General features: G+C 46.0%; 1 protein-coding gene across 1 annotated transcript; it reads left to right on the forward strand.

Moving 5' to 3' along the window:
• Positions 1-417: 417 nt before the first annotated feature.
• LOC135825304 (uncharacterized) lies at positions 418-19323 on the forward strand. Its single transcript, XM_065338041.1, has 14 exons — positions 418-1411; positions 7440-7580; positions 8536-8771; positions 9939-10017; positions 10350-10523; positions 11211-11284; positions 11813-11995; positions 13095-13268; positions 14007-14204; positions 14572-14670; positions 15442-15622; positions 16063-16114; positions 16603-16720; positions 17519-19323. The coding sequence occupies exons 1-14, from the start codon at positions 794-796 to the stop codon at positions 18297-18299; spliced, it is 3108 nt and encodes a 1035-aa protein (XP_065194113.1). The 5' UTR covers positions 418-793; the 3' UTR covers positions 18300-19323.
• The last annotated feature ends 3144 nt before the right edge of the window (positions 19324-22467 follow it).

Here is a 22467-nt window from a genome sequence, read left to right on the forward strand (position 1 = left end):
ACCTTGTTGCATGCTGTCAATCTAACAATTTGTGTGAACTATAACAAGGTTTATCTAGTTTTGAACTAGTACTCAGTAACTGTATTGGGTTATTATAATAATAGTACTAAATAGTAAAATAGTAGACTCGCTTCGTCGGTACGATCACGTGAGCCAGAGATACACTACTAGTATATTTTCTGTCCCAAAGGGCCAAACTCAGAAAAAGTCAAACCAGTATGCACTGCACTGCAGGATACTGAAGTCTGATCTGAGTGCAGAGTGGTCCTTGAGACGTTGAGTGGCTTGACTCGGGCGACCGACCGCCGACTGCCGACGACGACACTGCACTGCACGTGCAGCGAAAGCTGCGCGCGAAGCGGAAACTGACTGTTACTTCACTTGCACTCTAGTCAGGCCGGAGAGGTGAACAAAACTCCAAAGCAGTACCACTTTTATCTGAAAAGCATGATTTTACTGTAGTCGAGATCGAGTATGCAACAACCCTGATCGCCATGTTAGTTATAAAAAGGGACACCTCGGAGCAACGCTGTCAATCCGCGTGGAAAGAATCGATCACAGTCAGCTTCCTTCCTCATGCTTGAGGCGTCTTTCCGGCCGGTTGAAAGCCTCCCAGTACTGGATCGCTAAACAGCGGGTTTCACTTTGACTACTTCACGAAAACCATTACCCTGAACAGGTTTTAGGTTTGATTGTTCAGAGAGGAAAAGGTTGGTTGTCTGAAATTCTTGCAGATAGAAGTTAGGAGAAGGCGGTTTCAAGGTCTTGGCGGGTGCTCGTAGAACGCGGCGCAATGTCGGATCAAATATTACTGGAGGAAGGAACCTTCAACTCACGCAGCGCCAGCAGCGAGGAAGACTCAGAAATCTCCACGCCACGCGCGGAGCCCGAGGAAAGCGATGAAAACAGTGGTGGAGGTAGTACAGCTACTGCACCCGATGACAATGGAGATGTACGTGTTACGATCCGAGAAGGCAATCGCACTGTGCCTTCACGGCCCGAACGTAGCATGGTCTTCACACCTCCTGGAGTCGACCTCTCCGACACGCGAGCTCTACCTGTGGACGGCATTGAAATGCAGTCACTGAACTCGTCTTTTGGCAGCGGGCAAGCCCAGGATGCCGCAGCGATCGAACTGGCAAGACGGGAGAGTCAGTTTTCGCGCATGACGGGACTTTCTGAACTGAGTCACAGCGGCCATGAACAACACCAGGGCATTGCCAACAGTGCATCGTCATCCATTCTCTCTCGCCTTGCACGGAGCGGCGGGGCAGACAGCAAGAGCGCATCGAGCAAGACAAAGCGAGAGCCCTCAGGACTTTCCATTCTCGCTCCGAGGAAGAAGGGACGAGCTGGCAGCGTGGCAGAGGGTGGCTTTGAAGGACCGTTTGACGAGGCATTCTGGGAGAAGGTATGTTTGTTCAACTAAATAATTTGCTGCTTGAGAAGTTGAGTCGTACATTGCTGGCTGTGTCGTGTGATGTGTACAGGTTCTATGCTGTGAAAATGGTTATGGTTGAGTGGAGAATCATTATGAGGGTTCAAGTAGAGTTTGTTACATGTATGCATTGTTTACTTGGAGCGTGAATTGCGTGAAGTGTTACAGTCGTTCACCTCATTCAGTTTGTGACCGCTTGAACGAGGCTGGCGGGTGAGAAGTGTAACACTAACACTAAACAGTCTCATCTCAAGACCTGGGAAACAGCCAGAGAGAACAGGATGTCTATCACTTGAATGGGGTTGGCAGATGTGGTGCACTTTGGGTGGAAATGAAAACGTCCATCCTGGAGAAACAGCTGTCAGACACGGAGCTGCAGGGCAGTCGAAAACAACATAGTTCTAGTTTGAGTTCCGCTGTCTGCGGGGAGTGGACGCAAGCGCTGCACTGCCTAGCTACATTGTATTCTCACTGGACAAAATCAGAAGAAGAGTGCTCTCAATGCCAGTCGCACACAAGCAGGAGAAATGACACTCAAAAATTACAAAGAATACAAGTCATGCCTCAACACACTCCTTGGCAGTACATGTATATACAAAGTCATGGAGTGCATCAAGGCTACATCCCTCACAATGCCTTCTTCAAAAAAATAATGCCATTGATCAGGGGAAACACTGGATCATTGCGTGCCTTGTGGAAATGAAGTAAAAACGTCCAGATATTCGTGCTGCAATGTCCTTCACGCCACAGATGGAGAGAGCTGGGTGCAAGTGCAAAAATACTTTGAAAAAAAATACCACTACACACTCACAACCATTCTATTCATCTAGTTTATTATTATAATTTAATTATAATTTAATTATAATTAAATTTATTTACAGTCATCCGGACGTCCCTAATCCAGACGCATCCCTCCACTGCGCGCCTTGCTGACCCATCGAGAGTAATCCAAAATGGCTTTTCAACGAAAGATGGCCCCAAAACAGTCATATTGATTGGCATAAAATCTTTTCTTTCACGTAGTAAGTATGTACATGTACGTTCTGTGTTATGGGCAATTCCTAGTAATATGGGCAGTGCTCCACCCCAACCTGCCCGGATCTGGGGAGCTTTACAGTACATGTGTGAAGGCTGTATGTACATGTATGTAGGCTGCGCTCAACCTGCGGACAGAACTGAAAAATGAGGCCAAACCTGTACAGTCGTGCATGTAAGGTGGACATGTATGAAGGCCGTATGTATGTAAGTTGTATGTAAGGTGACAAGTGGTGTTTGAAAGGGGCAATTAGTGTGGTATTTTCCCTATCCTGGTTGCTGCGACATGGTCACGCAGATAGTCCAATACAAAATTAATCATAATGGACACTTGACTGACTCAGCTTAAGCAGCTCCTGTTGTGGCATAGTACTTAGCATGGCCTTCTCCACTAAGTAGCTTTGAAAAGTTTGTTCTGTTGCACTGGGGGAAAAAGTGAGTTTTTAGAGGTGCCATTCCCCTGGTGAAGTCTGCAAGTACCATGGGCCATTCATCAGTTTGACAAACATGCCAGGAGTAATTTGCATCATAACAAGTTCTGTGGCCACCAGGCAACCTCACACACCAGGAAGGAGCAGTACTGGTTGGATGTGCGGATTGTGCATGGTTGTGGATTTGTTGCTAGAATGGCTCTATCCTGTCTACTTATGGAGTGAAGTGGCCCCTTGGGATTTCCCCTACAGAGGGAAGTCACCAGAAGATTGGAGTTGCAATTCTTTCTGCTGCCACAGGCCATGTTGTGTGAGGAATGCATGCGCAAGCACTAGCACAGTCATGACAAAAACGATCCCAACCCACGTGCCCAAAGCAGCCCTGGGATGGGGTTCTGTACTGTGTATGACAGTATGGAAATGCATATACTGCGCTACTCTTGACTCAACATTTACATTTACATTTACATTTACATTTACGTTTACATTTTCATTTACATTTCTTGGCCACAACTGTAGTTACATGTACATGTATGTGTGCGACCACTTCCATGGCATGGACTGTAAGTGATGTGCAGTAATTGCATTAGGACTGGCCCTGGAATTCAGGGTAGCAGTATCAGGACTGGCCCTTGAATTCAGGGTAGCAGTATCAGGACTGGCCCTTGAATTCAGGGTAGCAGTATTAGGATTGGCCCTTGAATTCAGGGTAGCAGTATCAGGACTGGCCCTTGAATTCAGGGTAGCAGTATCAGGAATGGCCCTTGAATTCAAGTTAGCAGTTCCCTGTAATTGATTAGGCCAACCGCCGGCCCTGTGCCACTCATTGATGTCAATGATGACACTGTCACACAGCCCCCAGATATACATGTAGTTAGCCGCTCTCTTTGGTCAATAGTGTACTGCCAGAAAACATGGGCAACTCACAAAATACAATGCAGGCTCCGGATTCTCTGTGCCAGCCAGGCATTGTGGTGTCTGCTGGAGCAATCTCTGGAAAATACATTGTCAAATGACTAATCACAAAATCAGTCAAATAATCACTATCGGACGTTTTCAAGTTACAATGTAACTCCGTAAATGTAGTTTCACACATTGAGCCTGCAGACTATGGTAACACCTTGTCAAATAATACTAGAATAGCAGCAGTAGACTGTTGCAGTGGGGTTAGCCATTGTTTTGTTTCAATGCTGACAATGTGATGTGAATTGTACATGTATTGGTTCCCATTTTGATCTATGCTGAGCGAGCTGAGTTGCTTTGTGCTTGTCTGAAGGTAGGTGAGGGTTGTTATTTATCTGATGTGTACAATGAAAACCATGCCGCATCACTCGCTTTACTGTCGCAGTGTTGGTAATGTCATTGCTTCCATCCAGCAAGCCACACACACTTACAAACTTGGATGTCTAGGCCATTCGGGCACATTTTGGAACCTAAATTGAAATACGCTGCGGCATCCTCAAACGAAACTCATCTATTTGAATTGTCCTTTTTGCCATTGTCGTGAGGTTGGTCATTGACGATAATTGCCACTTCCAATTGCTAGCCAATGTGCTGTTTCTTACGGTTAGGTAAGGGCGCATTCAGACTACCATGAATCCCGTCAAACCGTGAATGGCAATACACCGTGAAGGACATTCGCACTACCGATAAACAAACCTTACCGGTACGTACGTTTCGCAGCTCTCACCGTGGCACTGGGAAGGGATTTCTCCTTCTCCCAGCCTGCGCACTCTTTCTACTGCCGGAAATGTTTTACTGCCGCAGCCCCCGCAGTAGTAAAACTTTTCCGCCGGTAGCGTGCCAGTAACGTCACGTGATTAAATCACCTTGGAAACGTTCCCAATCGGTCACTTTTTACCGGTAGTCTGAACGCGTACTCGGGTACAAACACAGATCGTGGTGCTTTTCAGATGCACCACCCCTCTACCTTGAAGTTTTATTAGTTTGCGTAGACCAGCTGGTATTCTGATGACACAACTCCATTACGCCACGGATCATACAAACATGAGTCAGCGCAGTCCATTAAAACTTCCAGTTCCAAAGTGCTTTTTCAAGTAACGTACATGTACATGTACATGTACATGTACCTCTAAAAAATAAACCCCATTCCATATACATGTACATGTAGCTCAGCAGGGACGTGCTTGGCGAGGGGCACAGGGGGCAAGTGGCCAAGTGCACCCCCCAAAAATATTTCGACCGAGGTTTTGAAAAGTCACCAATGTATTGCGGAAAGCCCGACCTCGCGGGAGCACATCCTGCACCTGTCTTGTGTACTAGTGTAGTATAGGGGCCTGGTACTGCTGGTGCGCGGCGGCCTACATGCAGCCAGGCAGTCCCGTACGTACAGTTGGCCTTTGCGGATAATGCCGGCAGAAAACTTGGCAGAATTCGGTACTTTTTCTGGTAAGTTTCATGCATGTTTGGTATGTGGATAAAGAAATGGAGCAGAATTCGAGGAATTGCCCGCCATAAGGTTTGTATGGTTCTGCCAATTTCACTGCTTTTCGAGCAGAATCTGCCACCTTTTCGAGCATTATCCGCCAATGCCTAACGTACAGCCTGTCCAGTGTCATATCAGATTGCACGACATCACGAAAGGATGCGACCACAGTGGCACACGAACGTCAGCGCTTGAAAGGAAAGAGAACGGAAGGGAAGGCGGAGGCCGGTGACTCAGTCATACATACGTGCGATCAGGTTACGAGTGAAGCCTTTTGAGAGAAACCTTTTGAAAATTGCTGTTGTCTGGAAGTGGTGCACCCCCCTGGAAGGGGAGCTGGGCACGCCCCTGTAGCTAGTCCACATTTTGGGTGGCAGGCCCTGGGGGGGGCTAGAAGTGATGACTGGGATGAGTGTATACAATGGAGAACTTCACCTGTCTTGTATATAGCCTGTGCAAGTTTGAATAGATTTTTGTTTTTGGAGGAAAACAAAGCAATGCAAGTGGCTTCTGCCTTTGGTGTCTTAGTCTGTGAAGGTTCTAATGAGGTTTTGGAACTCTATCAGAATGCAGCCTCTGTAGTGAATGTACACAATCGTGTCATAGTGCTGCTATTTTTATGGATTATTGTGATAGGACCCTTATGTGCTGCAGGTGTGCAAGGTACTCAAGGGCTCTGTGTCAGAACTGGACTCTGCCATCACTTAGCACCCTGGGGTTTCTTCCCATCTTCAAAACTACACACTCATCCACTCACCCTAACCAGTGATCTGTTGACACCCCTTGCTGTGCTGTGCATGGGTACTTGATATTTGCAGCATGGCCATACCACAGCTCTACCACACATATACTTGAGAACCTTGAAGTACCGCAACTCTGCTGTGCATACACTTTTGAAAGACTCGTGCTCAGACAACCATGCACTTGAGACTAAGGAAATAATTGCCCAGCTCTAGCACCCATAGACTTGAGACCATTGATTTTGCTATGCTCTGCCATGCATACACTTGAGACCCATGCAGTAGCCCAGCTCTACCATCCATGTACTTGAGACCATGGAAATCACTCAGTTCTGCCTGCCACCCATAGGCATAGATTAGGACAGTTGTGCTCCTGTGCCAGTACTTGAGTTGATTGACATCTTCAGGTGTCCATTGTCTAATATTATTATCAAATGCCCCCCCCCCCCCCCCCCCAAGTGTTGAGATCCTAAACATGCATCTGGTTCACGGACAGCAAGGCCATTGCATGGGTAGAGTACAGACATTCTCTGGAGTGCTAAGCTGCGAACAAAGTTTTTCTTTATCCACATACCAAATATGCATAAAAACCACCAGAAAAAGTACAGAATTCTGCCAATTTTTCTGCAGGCATAATCTGCCCATGCCTATGTCAGCTAGTAGTAGAAATTTCATGTAAAATTACTTTGAAATATTTGTACTACTTTGGATGCACTCTTCACCCTGTCTCTTTTTGCATGCTGCAATGATTTGTTGGTTTAGCAGGAGTATTAAACCTGCTTATTGCTGATATGCAGTCCAGTTCAGTCATTCAGAACTATTGCTGGTATGCAGTCCAGTTCAGTCATTCAGAACTATTGCGTCATTTCCAGCTACAGTGTACTGGGTCACCACCCCACTGTGAAGAAGTACTGCTGAGAATCATGCAGGAATTCATACAAACCTGCATTAAACTGGATCGGGAAGTTTGTTTTGGTGTGGTAGGATTGTCTCACGTCCCCCCCCCCCCCCACACACACATACACACAACCCTACATGCAGAAAGCGCTTGATGATCAACACAATTATTGAGTTCACTGCAAAACAAATTTGATTTTTTCTAATCCACTGACCTTCAGTGGGGCATACAATCGTAATGACTGTGTCTTACAAATATTTGGAAACACATTCGGGTATTCCATGGTTGGTTGTCACCTGTCTTGACTCTGATCATCCATGTGATGAGTTTTACAAACATTGAAAATAAGTTACTTGTAAGGCTTTTCAATGGTTGACTGTCGGCTCTCTTGATACTGACCATCCATGTGTTGTGTTCTCCCTGGTGTTGATGTCCTTTATCACGTGCACAGGTGGAGGAGAAGAAAACATTGGAAGGTTTGATCAAGAAACTTGCCATGCGCGAAGCCAGACTTGATCGCATCATCGAGCAGAGTGGGTCGGCAGAGGCTGCAGTCACAGCTATTCTGGACAAGTCTAACTCTCAAGGAGAGGTAGGATGTTCAAGAAGTGTTGCACAATAAATGCCATTAGTACTGTACTATTGCCTTGATCCTTGAAGGGTGGTGGCGTTCGTACGGATGCTGGTAACTCGGCCTTTAGCCGAGTCTAACGCAAACCGAGAAATCTTTATTTTATTTTCGTATTGTGTCAATGCATATTGTACGCGATCTGACACTTTTTTTATTTTATTCTATTTTTTTAATTTTATTAATGCGATTAATAGTATTAGTGAAGCGGACATTACAAAATGATGAATGAGAATACATGTATCTAAAATGGTTGTTCCTAATCGATTTTCTTGAGACTATCATCAGGGAAAATCGTCTCACAATAGAGGCTATACGGAGAAACAAACTACTTATAGGTTATCGGATAGTGGGAAGTATACAAGGTGAGGTGTGAAAAAAAAACTAAAGTGGGAGAGAAGACGAAAGAAATTAGAAGAAAAGATGTGAGAGTGTTCTGACGGTGTGAGCTACTACATAAGGTGAGTGAAATGAAGGCGTGGAAGCAGGTGAATGTGATAGAGTGAGGAACTGTGAGGTGTAGGTGTATGCGAATGAATACGTGTGCGAATGCTAGGTGAAGAGTCTCAGTTTTGTGACATTTTCTTTCTGAATGCATAGATTAGGATTGTGTCATCTTTTCTTCTAATTTCTTTCGTATGTTGCCTCAGAAGCGACTTGAATGCGGCGTGCGTGATGTGTGCTGGCTATGTGAACGATGGGCCTGAGTTCCATCCATCATTGAATCTGAGTTCCATCCGTCATTGAGTCTGAGTTCCATCCGTCATTGATTATGAATTACATCTGTCATTGAACCTGAGTTCCCTCTCTCATTTTGTCAATAAGTTTGAATTCGTGACTGCCATGTGTCTGAATTCCTGTCTGTCAATGTTTGAATTCCCTCTGGTCCCGTCTTTCTGTGTTGGTTGGTCTTGGGCAGGCGCGGCAGCTATTGGACGGGCTGATCGCCCGCGGCATTGATCTCGGTTGTCGCGACGATCCGTATCTGCACATCGCTGCGGAGAAGAATTACGTCTACGTAGCGCGAACGTTGATGGATAACGAGGCGGCGATCGATGCGGCCAGTGAGAAAGGAGAGCTACCTGTGATAATTGCACTTCAAGCTGGCCATGATGAAATGGCGTCTGTTATCTTGCGCCGAATGAACAAGAAAAGGTCAGTCAAACACTATACTGTACCTGTGCAGCACAGTGCAGGCAACTGAAATCCGACCACCTGAAATCCGACCACCTGACGATGCGTTCACATTCTAGCGGTGTCTATTGCGTAGTTTTACTATCATGTGTTGGGTGTTTGCGATGTGAGCGCACCGCTCAGGGGTCGGACTTCAGGGATCGGATTTCAGGGATCGGATTTCAGGGGTCGGATTTCAGCTGCCAGCACTGTACATAGGTCTTCAGAGATTTACCTATGTGTATGTGTATGTGTTCCTTTAAAAAAGATTCACGGTTTGCTTGACAGTCAGTTAGACTCAGTTTTCAGCATCAGTAGGAACACCACCACCCTGCTAAGATCTAAGGCGCACATGCAGCTCCTAAAGGGGTGGGAGGTGAGTAGATCAGCCTTCCTTTGTGTGATGTCAACATCTTTCTAAGCACATTGTCTCATGCATCTCGAAATCTATGTATCTTCGACAGGAAAGGCTTTGCTCCCCACACTGGAGCTCAAGCTTTCCTGCTGACTTAGCTTGACACTTGACTCCAGTGAGCTTCAGTGTGGGGAGCAAACCCTTTTCTAACAAATCATCGCCAAAGTCGCTACCACCATTTCGTTAGTAACGAGCTTGGCTATCTTTGTCGCCGATTTGACTTTGTTTGTGTCTACGCACTGTCGCTTAGGATGTTCACAATTTCATGCAGATGATGACACTAATAAGAACAGCTGGCATATCACTCAGAATTTTGCTATGCATCTGTGAGTGAAAGGTTCCATTCATGTCTTGTTTTTGGCTAAGTCAAAGGCTTCAGGGACAGTGACGCTATTTTTTTTCAGATTCTGTTTTATATGGTTTATGCAGAAATGTGATTAGTATAATTATGTGTAAAAAATGTGAGAAAATAATGATGACGTTTTCCCCAATGGCACAAATTTTATGACGCTCCATGTTACTCTATGTTAACTTTGATCATTGGTTTGTAGAGCCCCATTCTCTAGGAGATATCTACATCTGCTCTGTTTCAATGTCCAGCATAAGCGAATGTGTGGATCAAGCATAACTGCTTGGTTGACGTTGCCGCGGAAATGCGTATAATAATAATAATAATAATAATAATAATAATAAATGTTTTTTGCTCTGATTTCTTGTGGATATAATCTTGTCAGGGTCCGAGAGCTGTTTGATGCACAGAAAGACGGCAACTCCTTCCGTTTTCAAAACCTTGTGTCATCAGGGGATATGCCGGTAAGGGAAAAGTCACAAATAACCGTAGCTTTACTGGCCGTTGACAAGCCACTTTTGTGACTGTAGATGTATCAGAAAGGTACCCGGTAGACAGATCCCCCCGGATAAAGGGGCGTTGGGATCTGGGGTTGCAATGTTATTGCATGAACTGGTTGTTTAGTAACTGGTGGTGTTAGTGGACATAGTTCCTTTGTCCTTTTTTCTTTCCTATAAATTTATCCTTGGTTCTCCATCCGAGTGCATTCTATCTTATACTGACTCTTGAAATTCAACGGTTAAATGCTGCCGCTTACTCTGTTTATTTTTCTTTCCTGTCTGTACTTGTTTGTCAGCTGACGTGCCGGGCTATTCTGGATGCCTGCGTCCAGCCGACTGACGAGCCAGACGAGTACCGTTTCCATTATCGTATTCTGGAGAGCGATGCGAACGGTTACTCTCCCAACGACGCAGGGTTTAACGTGAACGGCAAAACCGCCTTTCACCGAGTTCTGGAGTGCCGAGACAAAGTAAGAAAATATTGAGTATTTTAATACTCGGATGTTGATAACTGCAATCAATTTATGTTGCGCCAATAACAAATGTGGAAAGGAAAGGGACAAAAAAAAGGAAAGAAAAGGGACATCTAGTTGCAGTGGTGGACAGTTACTCTTAACTCCTAACTTATATCCATACGTTCCTTTCCTTTCTATATTGAGTAATCAGGGAGATATAAAGGGAGATATAGAGGAAGAACCAAATGTTCCGAGTTATGACCAAGTCATGTTCAGTGTCCTCTGTACTGGCAATCAAATGGTAGTGCTTATTTAAATTGTTTTAGGACTGTTGTGGCTCAATGCGACTGGGGCTGTAATGAAATCCTTATCTTCTGGTGTGGGTTCTGAGCTGAGTGTGAGATGGCATGTCATGATAGAGTGGTTTCATTATAATTATTTGTCATGTGACCAAATTCCTGAAGAAAATGATCATATCATGTGGACAGTGGAATCAACATGGCTGACATCATGTGACCCATACCTGAAGGGCTGAGTGGAGTTGTAACCAACATGACTGTCCTGTATGGTCATGTGATAGCTGTGAAACCACTCTATTATACATCCAGATACATTTGAACAGCACATAAAGACTAGGGCTAGGTATTAATTTTAATTTTTTTCACTGTTTTCCATGGCCTTGCTGCCATTGTCCCCTTTCAGGAGATGCAGCGACACAATGTAGTGCGCATGTTGATCTACAACAAGTGGGTGGAGTATGGAGAGAGAATGGCCATGTGAGTCTTCCCCATTTTACACAGTTCCCTTTATAATCCTGCACCATTTGTGCTGAGGAGATTCTGCTGGATCAGGGAGGGTGCTGAATTAATAAATCTGATTTACTGCTGCAGTATGCATGAAGAGGACCTGTTGGCTACTAAGATAGTGCTGGCTTATAGAGTGCTGGATAAGAGGGGGTGATTGTATACAGGTAACTGATCTCTGTAGTGATATTGTGCCAACACTAGGACACTGATGCGCCATGGTTGGATTCGAGAATCGTGCTTCGGACTGCGCTCATTCCACTGGGTATCCTAAACCAACACGCTTTCGAAAATAGAACAGCGTTCGTTGACTGTTTCATTTGTACGACAAATTTATGTCGAATACTCATGAGCGTCCACGCATGAGCTCAGTGTAAAGTAACTGGTAGTGTTAGGGGACATTGTAGTATAATTTGTAGCTCTTCGGGCTTCTTTTCTTCTTATAAATTCGATATTGTTCATCGCTATATTCTAGTGCCTGTGTCACTTCCTGTTTTGCAGCCTGAACCTGTCGCTCTACTTGTTGTTCATGCTGTGCGTGACGTTTTCACTGATCTCTGCTGGCCGGCAAGCTGATCCGCGTATCTACGACAGTGCTGAGGACTATGCCAGAGGTGTGCTGGAAGTGATCAGTCTGATCGGGGTCATGTTCAATCTTTACGATGAGATCAAGGAGTTACACAGGTAGGCTGTGCTGCGGATGCAAGTGTTTCACTCTCTCTCTCTCATGTCCTTCACTATTTTTCTTGGCGCACTTTTTCTGTGCAGACGCCGAGACTACCAAAGTCGGTTGAGCAGCAGGGCCCCGCCATCACTTTTCGCATTCACTCGGGAGCATAGTGGACTGAGTAAAAAAAGAAAGAAAAAAGTTGTTATATTTCTACTACACAGTTTCATAGTATGTATTGTGCATGCTCGGATTAGGTGTTTTTGTTGTTGTTGTTGTTGTCGTCGTCGTCGCCGCCGCCGCCGCTGCCGCCGTCGTTGTTTTACCTAACCAAGAACCTAGCTGTACTGATGAGTGTGTGATTGTTTGAGAGTGCATGTGAGGATGCAACCCGAGTATGTACATGTGTGTGAGTCTGCACGGGGACCAGACATAACAGCCTGAAGCTGCACGTCTTCTATCTACTGTGAAGTATGTGTATGTGTGTATGGCAGCTACTGTCTTGCTCTGTTTTATGAACTTTTATACCAAAGGAAATAGGGGGTAAGCAACAGCATGCGTTGTGTCAACGACGGTTGGAAAGCGCTGAGTTGTGATGCGGTGTGCTTGACAACACATCGCAAAGCATGTCGTATACATGCAGCAAATCACTTTCTCTCTCGCACACATTCTTTCTCTCTCTGTCTCCTTTACATTTCTCTAAAGAAGGCATTCATTTTTTTGGAAGCGTCAACTACTGTAATTTCACAAATTTTCGGTGTACTTTTATTTTCGGTACTTTAGGTGCATCTGTTTCGTACCTAAAATTTCAATACACCGAACAAACACTAACACACGTAATCCAATAGGGAACTGCTTCTCTGTGCCTAAAATTTCTGTTCACCTAACCTGGCCCTTTGCCCTCATACCGAAAAAATTGAGCACTGAAAGTTTCTGAAATTAGAGTATATCAGTATCAGTCGAGTCTTGCTCCGGTATTGTGGATTGTGCGGCTATTTGGAATTGTGTGTTTTAAATGAATCCTGGACTTTCTCTGGAATGTCAGCTTTCCGGATAATCAAGCTAAAATCTCTCTGTCTCTCTGTATGTCTGTGTGTATGTATTCTGTCCTGACAGAGAGAAGTTGGCTTACTTGACAGATGGCTACAACTACCTTCAGGTCACCTCTATGCTACTCTTGGTTGCCATCATTCCACTGCGTTGGACTAATCAAGATGCACAATGGCATGTGGCATGCTTCGCATACATCTTCCTGTGCCTGCGTATTCTCATGCTGATATCCGTCACAAGGTGAGAGTTGTTATTCCACCATAAGATTGTGTGCTCGGTAGGAGCACTGCGACGCTTTGGGGTGAAAGCACAGATGCAGGTCCAAAATGGGGGGGGGGGGGGGAGAGTTGACCACCAAAAATGCATGGGATTGCGCACAGGGCTGGTGAAGAACCGCCTTTCCGCTTCCGTGGGACACCCGCACCCCATGATCAGGCGTCAGATGTGGCTCCTAAGCGGTGCGGGAGGATAGATCAGATCCACCAACCATTTCACTGTGTGTTACAGTACAGCTGGAGAGTAGACCAGACCCACTGTAACTGAGAGTGGTGGTGTTACCATTGATGCTGAACACTCACTAGAACTGGGTCTCACGCATGTTCTGGTGGTGGTGGTGGCGCGGGGGGGGGGGGGGGGATCCACTGCATGTGTACGTATGATTACTGCTACACCTGGTCAGCGTAAAACAATGTTTCAACTTTGGTCCGTCATACTCACAAATTTACCAGACCTGGTCGTGCTTGCCGAATATGGCAAAAGGTGCCTTGTGAAGAGGAGACAGCCATATTAGCGCATGGACGGCAGTGAATAGATTGTGTGGAATTCCTTTGATGTCAATGGCGTTTTCTTATAGAATTTATGAAGCTGAGAGTATTGTGCATCCTAATCTTGTCAGTGGAATTGTATTGTCTGGCTATGGACTAGGTGTGTTTAAACTGAGAGTTGACAATATTGATGTCCTGTGGGTTTGTCTTGCAGAATGGTTGGTATATACCTACAGATACTGACACGTATTCTCTACAAGGACATATCACGTTTTGTGATCATATTCGGGATCTTCCTCCTGACATACTCTGGTTCCTTGTTCCTGGCATTGCGTGCTGAACCCATCGTGGAGAGGAACTCCACGTCGGACCCGAAGGAAACCACCGAGCTGAGTCTCGGACACTTCACATCGTAAGTGAATGTCTGTGAATGTGTAAATGTGTATGGGTGTGAGTGGGGGGGGGGGGGGGGGGCATCTGGGGGCATGGGGGATGGGTGGTATGGGTGTGTATGGGGGGGGGGGGGGGGGGGTTGGTGCTGAATTTCACAAGTTTTGTTTTCGGTGATTTGCTTTGATAGAAACTCTGATGTAAGCGGACCATTTTCATATCTGTCCTCTAGTTCTCAAGTGTATCAAGTTTCTAATGTACTCTCACTATTCTTTGAAGAAATTATTTTGTGCTTTGTATCAATAGTACTTGGTTGAAGAATATGTTTACATGACCTGTAAGCCAAACCGCAACTCAAACATTTCCCTGTCCTTGAACGTTGCTGACAGGAATTACGGTTTCATTCTTTTGAGTGGACTGCGGACCATGATTCAGCAGGAAACCAATGTGGACTACATCAATGACGACGAGCCGAGTGAATCATTCAGGTAAGAATCTCGTTGCTGTTGGCCTTGAAGCCGTGAGCACTGCTGGTCCGTTTGTCACAGTGTCTGCATGAACTACAGTGTGTATGTGCGGGCTACGGCAGTGCTGGCCCTGGTCATTTCAACGGGCTCAAAAGTCCACGACGTTAGAATCATCATTGCCATTCCATTCCAATGTGGATCTAGTATAGATCGTGGCGTGTCAGTGTTTCTGGGTTCAGTGTGTTGTATTCATGTCCAGGTTTTCCCAAAGCACCCAAACGTGCAAGCACTGCCTATCAGCTGTACAGCCACCAAACCCTGGACACGCACACAATACACTGAATTGTAGATCTTTCTGTCTTTAGTCGTGGTCTCCACTGTTGTTTGATATAACGCTATCAAGAGTAGATAAACGAGAGTGTGAATTTCCCGTATGGGTTGGGCCATGGCGGAAATTATTGTCGATGTAGTCTTTTCTACGACGCTCATGCTGCGAGTCTTTTGGGAAGTTTTACCTCGTGCACTTTGCCGGGATTTACATTACAAGGTCGATGCCCAGCATGTGCTCTCACACTGCTCTGTGGCAAATGTGCGTGCTCTGTAAAAATATGACGTCAGCAATAATTTCCGCCGTGGGCGGGGGTATCTGAAGATTGTGCAGGAGAGATGCAGAGTTGCATACTCTTGTTTATCTACTCTTAACGCTATTTATTGATTGTTTCACTGTGTACCTGGCGCCACTAGCTCTATCTTAAGTGCTTTGTTCTTGCTTTTTTCCCTGTGTATGTGCAGCTGGTTGGGTATAGTCATCAACATGCTGTTCCTGTTCTTCGTGCTGGTAGTGCTGTTGAACATCTTGATCGCTCAGCTTAGCGATACGTATGCTGATGTCAAAGCCGACGCACAGCGTGAACTTGAGCAAAACTGGGCGGCATCGCTCAGGATTCTGGAACAGGGAACGTCACCATTGAAGGTACTAACTCTTTGGCCACTAGGGCGTGTTTACCGCTGAGGAAGTCATGTGTTCCCACCGTATCACACACAAAGGGTGAAAGAACATGTTATTGCCAGACCTGTCAAAACTGCTTCATCAAGTGTGCTTATCACAGCACCACCAAATCCAACTGAAAGAAAACTTCAAAGCTGCAGGAAATCAAAAAAAAAACAAAGACAAGAATGTGAAGGAGCACCTGGAATTAGTCCTTCACAAGCACCAAAACATCACTCAGCTATGATCCAAAACAACCACTGCCTTATGGACAACCTCTGAGGATCACGCTGGGCGTACTCAATGAGTAACATCATTTTTCTGTTTATTCTTCTGTGGGCGGACACCATCAACAGCATGGATATCATCTATAGAGATCAACATGCTTTATCCCTCTTTCTCTGTGTTCCTCGTCTTCCTTGTAGAGATACCGTTTCAAGAACTATGATGACTACGAAGATGTTGTCCACCCTGGACGTGAGTACAAGCGCACAGTTATGTTCCTAAACGTGTACAGGTCTACCCTCGATAGTAGACAAACCCAGCGGGTTTCAAAAATGTCGTCTTATAATGAGTATGACCTATTATCCCGGCTTGTATGTACGCCGCTCAGGCATACGTGGAATTTGGATCGTTGTGGAATTTCGATCGTTGTCTATTGATGCGGTTTGTCTTGAAATAACCGATGTCGAACTAATGAGGGTAGAAATGCATATTGTCTTGTCCTCACCACATGGCCTCATAGTGTCCTTCTTGACATCACCACATCACCTCATAGTGCCCTTATAACGTTAGTGCCCTCCTTGACATCACCACATCACCTCATAGTGCCCTTATAGTGCCCTCCTTGACATCACCACATGACCTCATATTCATTGCATAGTACAGTAAATCTCTGTATCATATTATGAGTAACAGATATGCAAGTACTTACATGTTGGGTTCTGCTGCATGATGTGCCACAGATCGGTTGATCGGCTGGGAAGAACCGAAGGATGTCGACGAAGACGAAGAGGAGAAGCGCCGAAAACTGCAGATGGAAGCGGATATCGAGAAGCAGAGTCAACAGATAATGGCCTTAAAGTAAGACAAAGACGTCGTGTGTAGCGGTGTTGTTCTGCTTTTAGAGGAACGTGATCATCAATGATGCTGTGTGTCAAATATCTTTGAATGTATATTACGACTGTTTACACTGGCCGGTAGCCTGTCTTTTAAGGCCGATTCACAATACAACTTCTTGCGACGCGACATGCGACTTGCGCCACATGCGACGAGCTGCGACAGCGACACGCGGTTCACAATATTCTTCATGTTTGTTGCAACATCCAAATATCCTCATGCAGAAGAAGTACTGTGCACGTGCACTGCACGTCCACCCAGGGTCGAAATTCTACTCCAGTCCACCCAGGGTCGAAACTGCACTCCAGTCCACCCAGGGTCGAAACTGCACTCCAGTCCACCCAGGGTCGAAACTGCACTCCAGTCCACCCAGGGTCGAAACTGCACTCCAGTCCACCCAGGGTCGAAACTGCACTCCAGTCCACCCAGGGTAGAAACTGTACTCCATTTGTGTATGCCGCGTGTCGCATGTCGCAAAAGTTGCACGGCAGCCTTTGCGTAGGATGGCTGGTGCATGTCATTCATGGTCATTATGTGCATGCTGAACCTACAAAAGTAGGTCGGAAATTTTAGGGGCAAAGGGAAGGGGGCACGTGCCACCCCCCCCCCCCCCCCCCCTCCACCCCCCCTCCCCCCATGCCCTGTGAGGGCTACACGCCTGTGGGAGGTAAGTTGTTAGAGAAGTTGCCGGCATCCATGGCTCTACGTGTTGCTAATACCCTTCATTTGTTCTTCCTTCTATTCACTTCATCCTTTCTTCAGGGCACAGATGCGAGCCACCCTTGAGCTGCTACACGAGAATAGGAAGGTGCCGCCCAAGCTAGACCACAACATTGCCCATCTCGGTACCGTGCAGGTACCAGAAACCGTAAACAACATCGTCATGAAAACAGAGGCCGTTCTTCGGGACGACGTGATGGAAACACGTAAACAGCAGAACACAATCTTCAACGATCTGTCACAGGCGGCACGCGAACACACGGACACGCTGAAGAAGTCGGTTGACGACCAGAACCGAGACACGCAAACGCTGATGACGACTTCGTTCCAGACAACCTCAACAGAGCTGGACCATCTGAAGCAGACGGTCGGTGTTACGCTACCCGACACCATACAATCAGTAACAGCAGCCGCGCACACCGAAACCATTGCAGCGCTCAGTGCCAAGCTGAACGAAACCAGCGGTCAACTTCAGGCACTGGAGCAGTACATTCAAACCAACCTGCGAGAGAGCATCGACACAGCCATCAAGACATCGGAGCTCTCAGTCATTGGCGATGCCACAGCCGCAGTGACGATGGTACGCGAACAAGAGAGCGAACACAATCGTGAGCTGAGAGAAGCACTCCAGGTCAGCCAGCAGAACATCACTGATACTCTGTGCAAGGCCGTCAAGGAGAACTGTAACCGTCTGCAGGTAGACTTGACTCAGCAACTGGAACGGGGCATGGCAGCACGACACCAGGCCTTGGAGCAGCAGCTGAGCGCGCAAGTCGACAAGATGATGGCCGAAGTGAACCGCCTTATCGACGGATCATTCTAGACTCGTATAACGTCACAATGGATAATGCCTTACTTGTTGTTTTGAGATTTTCCTGAGAGTTCTCGCACTGCTTGTGAAGAGCTCCAGGCTTGATTCTATTCTCGTTTGTTCTCCAAGCTTTCTGCCTGATTCGAAGTCTTTCACAGCATTAGTAGAGTCCAGCCTTTAGTAGGCAGAGGATATACCCACTGGTCATACCCATTTGCACAGATCCCGGTTTGCCCATGGCCGGATTACGAGTTTGTTTTCCACTTTACCGATCGCACATGTGGGCTGGCGTATAGCCAGCCGAACGTACTGCCAAGTTTCTTGACAACCATTCAGCATACTACTATACTTGTGTACCAACTGTACCATACGTCATTGTCAAGAGGTACGGTAAGTTTTCACAGCACAAGTCCAAGATAAATACAATGCTTTTCTTGCCTTGTCCTGGTCTTACACCTCCTCAATCTCTCCCTTGTACGAGCACTAGGCCGTGCTGCATGATGGCTCAGAGCCCTTCAGAGCATCATACTGTACATGTACATGCTTGCTGCACACCGCTGTTCTTGCTGCTCGATTTCCATAATTCCACCCTACCATAACACAACTCAAGATTGCACGCTGCCGCGAAGCACACATGGAGTATTTTACAAAGTACTTTTGCTCTGAACTGGAACTAGCTGCCCTGTTATTTAACTACGAGCAGCAACTATTATTTTCTCGCTTTTTTCATGGGTTTACGGTCAGTACTTTAACACTTATTATTCTGAACTTGTTCTACCATTATTACCTGTCCTATGCTGCTGTCAACTGTTCCGTGTGGATTCGCGGAATTCCCCATTTGGCAGCGGTCCACTTTCTGTTTCTCTTCCACAGCTCCTTCTGCAAACTTACTTCTTTTACAACCACTGCCGGGTATTTCAACGACTACACATCTTCCTTGTACTGCATATTTTACCTCTGTGCTGTACTAAATCCATTGTCCTTGTTCATTTGATTTTGCCTGTATTTTCACCTGACAATAAGGCTTGAAATCGTACTAGTGACTTTCAATAATGGATGTGAAGCCTGAAATCAAATTTTCACCAGTTGCAGTCTTCGGGGTGCTGAGTCAAATTAACCCGACATCAATATAATAAGGGTTCGCTCAAATCGACTGCCCCCCAAACCACTGGCAGCGACATGAAGCCGTGCATGATCCTTCACGTTGGCAGTTCGGTATTGCACTGGTCAGTGGCTGCAGCGTAGGCTCAGTGGATACATTGCTACATACTTGGGCTAGGAGCTGTGGAGTAGTGCCACGGATGGCATTGTGCAGTATGGTTGCTTGGTAACCCTCCTTAAGGGTAGGAGAGCGAATGAGAAACACTCACCTCTCGGCATGTCAGCCAGGTAGAAGAACCCTTTTCTCTGGCAATATCAATGAAGTTACGTAGACTCGCAGATGCATTCTGGACCACGTCCTCCATTGCCGCTGCCTGCGCTTGACGGGAATCTGCCTTGACCACGGCCTTCACCTTGGATATCTTAGTTACACAATCGTCAAGTGCAGTGTCACCACTACACAAGACAGAATTTTGCTGGTGATGTGCACGGTAAGGCGGACTTACGAGTTGTATTGCCCACACAAGGACATATCGGACTCATAATACCCAAGCCGCCCTAACGGCACGGAAGAGCAAACACGCGCCGGAGGTCTCCACCATTTAGGCCTTTCTCTAAATCGGCCCGTTTTTCGCCTATTCGGCTTTTTTTCGCTCGGCTCACAATACTAGTTCATCAGATTCGGCTGCAAAATCAGCTGGTTGTCCGAAAATAGGCTGCAAAATTGGAATAATTAGGAAATCGGCTAAAAGAATTGTCGGCATATTGGCTTGAAAATTGTTGAGATATTGGAAATACAGCTCTGCTAGATGGAGTAAATATCAAATACTTATATCGTTGTAGTAGAGTATTTTACTGGTAACGATCTTCCTAATGGCTAATGTTTGTTTGAGAGGAGGTCAAAGGACACGAGTCACATGACCTCAACGCACTAGTACTACAAGTACTGCGATAGAGAGCTCGAGTGGTCATGCTTGCAGCAACATCATTCGTTCGTAAACGCACTTTGCAACATTATTTTGGTAGATTTTTCGGCGACTCTCAAAGGAATCCTCCAAAATCGAAAATCTTAGCGATTTTTCTGTAAGTCACGTTTTCTCTCTCTGTTCTGACGATGGGTGACTGGCCCGAAACGTCAATAATTTTTTCGACATCATCAATAGAAGTATTTTCATCTAAAGAGTGAATAGCAACTAAATAGAGCGGTTTTCAGTTGACAAACCCCCTTTCATTAACTTCGAAGTACAATGCGGTTGTTCTGAACGATCTCTCGTTTTCGGTGATTGTTTTGGCCGGTCGTTTTGGGGAAAGCCTACCACCAGGAGGTGAACTGCAGGGTAAGGCTGCACTCAGTTTAGTTCTAACGGCACCTTCAAGTGGCTCCAGCAGGTGCTCGAGGATGTTCGTGGTTCTGCAGAGAAAGGTCCATTTCCCTCTCAGTCCTGCCGAACTTGACACAGTCATGACCGACTCATATCAGCCACTGCTATCCTAAGCACACAAGAATCCATTCGCATCCCTCGCTTGACAAAGCTGCGTGACACCGAGCTGCCTGCTCAATGCACAGTGTTTCGGGCAATTTACCCCTCATTGTCAAGCTTGAGTAGGCTGTGAGAGAGATTGTGCCTGAAGAGCACCGTCCATACAGTGATCTTCAGGTTAAATCAACACCCCCCGCAAACCTACATAGAAACGCTCCATTTCCAGCGCGAGCTCCACGTAGGAGGAGAAAACTTCATCACTGATGTGTTAGTAGTCACCTAAATCTTCCAAACACCGCTAAGAACATTTTTCTGGGGATATGCCACCCCGCGAGACATATTCCCCACCAATCAATCACATTCAACGTTCTACTGCAGCTTGATGTACACTCTATTATCTTCTCAGTTTTGCCGTGAAAATTTGCAACATGCTAGAAAAACTGATATCTTCGAGACATCGGTTAGACACAGCCTTCGCCTTGCTCACAAAGGTCCAGTATTATTGTAGCGCTGACGAAAGTTCCTATCATACCACCTTCAATGTTCTTTATCAAACCTTTCAAACACATCGCAATCTTGAAATCGGATATTGAACCAATGTATTCATGATGGACAAAGAGAGGAAGGACTAAATGCTACTAGTTGGGACATATTGTCCACCAAACCTGAGCCTTGCAAGTTTGAAGATTTTTTTACGCCTGGTAGATATGTTGGCGCTACCTGTAGGTGTCAGGTTGCTAAATGTCTCAGTCAGTACTCTTTGTCAGTACTCTTTGTCAGTACTCTTTGTCTCAGTACTCTTTGTCAGCTTTGTGCCTTATTGTCACACTTGTTGACTGTATTGTGATGACGTAGTGTCTAGTTACTGTGGGGGAGGGTAGGTAGGATATAAATCGTAACATTTGGTCCTTCCACTCTTTATACATCGCATTCTAATCGACGAACGAGTATAGTTGGTTGCTTTAACAAACCGTTCTTCTGTTTCTTCGAATATCATGGATGCTTCAGCTGCGGACCATAGTCTGAGTGACGATGAATTCTCGAATTTCTGTGTAAAGATCTGGCGCCTCCATCGGAAACCTTCTCTTTGCTGGAACGATTTATGTTCCACCGGTAGGGTATGTGTTTTCTGTGACCGACCAAGTCCAGAGAAGCTGTTCTGGGGACATCCTCTGTTTACTGACGATGCCAAGCTACATGTGAAGTCTGCGTATCGCCAGGATGCAGCAGCACGCACCAAAAGTGACAAACCAACTTGGCTCGACTGCGTTGCAAGGACATCATTGGACATAGCGGAGAGGTTACAGGAAATCCAGAATGAAATGAAGTCGTCATGCGCCCCTATGCTTGTATGGCTTGTCGTAACAAAACATCCTCACTATATCCTACTCGTGCTTGACTGCGACCCCAACCCTTTGCCGACAGGCTTTGCAGATGTGCGGTTCCGAAGGTTCATCTTCACCCTTCAAGTACATCGTGTGGCGACCAGACGACACATCTCAATAGCAGATCTATGCTACATATCTGTACCAATATACGATGTCGTATCACGTATAGCGGCAAAGTGTTCCAAACGGAAAATTCGTCCAAGAAACAAG

Source organism: Sycon ciliatum, chromosome 9 (genome assembly GCF_964019385.1).
Source record: "Sycon ciliatum chromosome 9, ocSycCili1.1, whole genome shotgun sequence".
NCBI lineage: Eukaryota > Metazoa > Porifera > Calcarea > Leucosolenida > Sycettidae > Sycon > Sycon ciliatum.

Excerpts from the sequence above, each read along its gene's own strand:
- LOC135825304 (XM_065338041.1), top strand. The coding sequence starts at position 794 with ATGTCGGATCAAATATTACTGGAGGAAGGAACCTTCAACTCACGCAGC. Across the intron at positions 7,581-8,535 it reads AGTCTAACTCTCAAGGAGAG|GCGCGGCAGCTATTGGACGG; the intron begins GTAGGATGTTCA and ends GGTCTTGGGCAG. Across the intron at positions 16,115-16,602 it reads AGATGTTGTCCACCCTGGAC|ATCGGTTGATCGGCTGGGAA; the intron begins GTGAGTACAAGC and ends GATGTGCCACAG.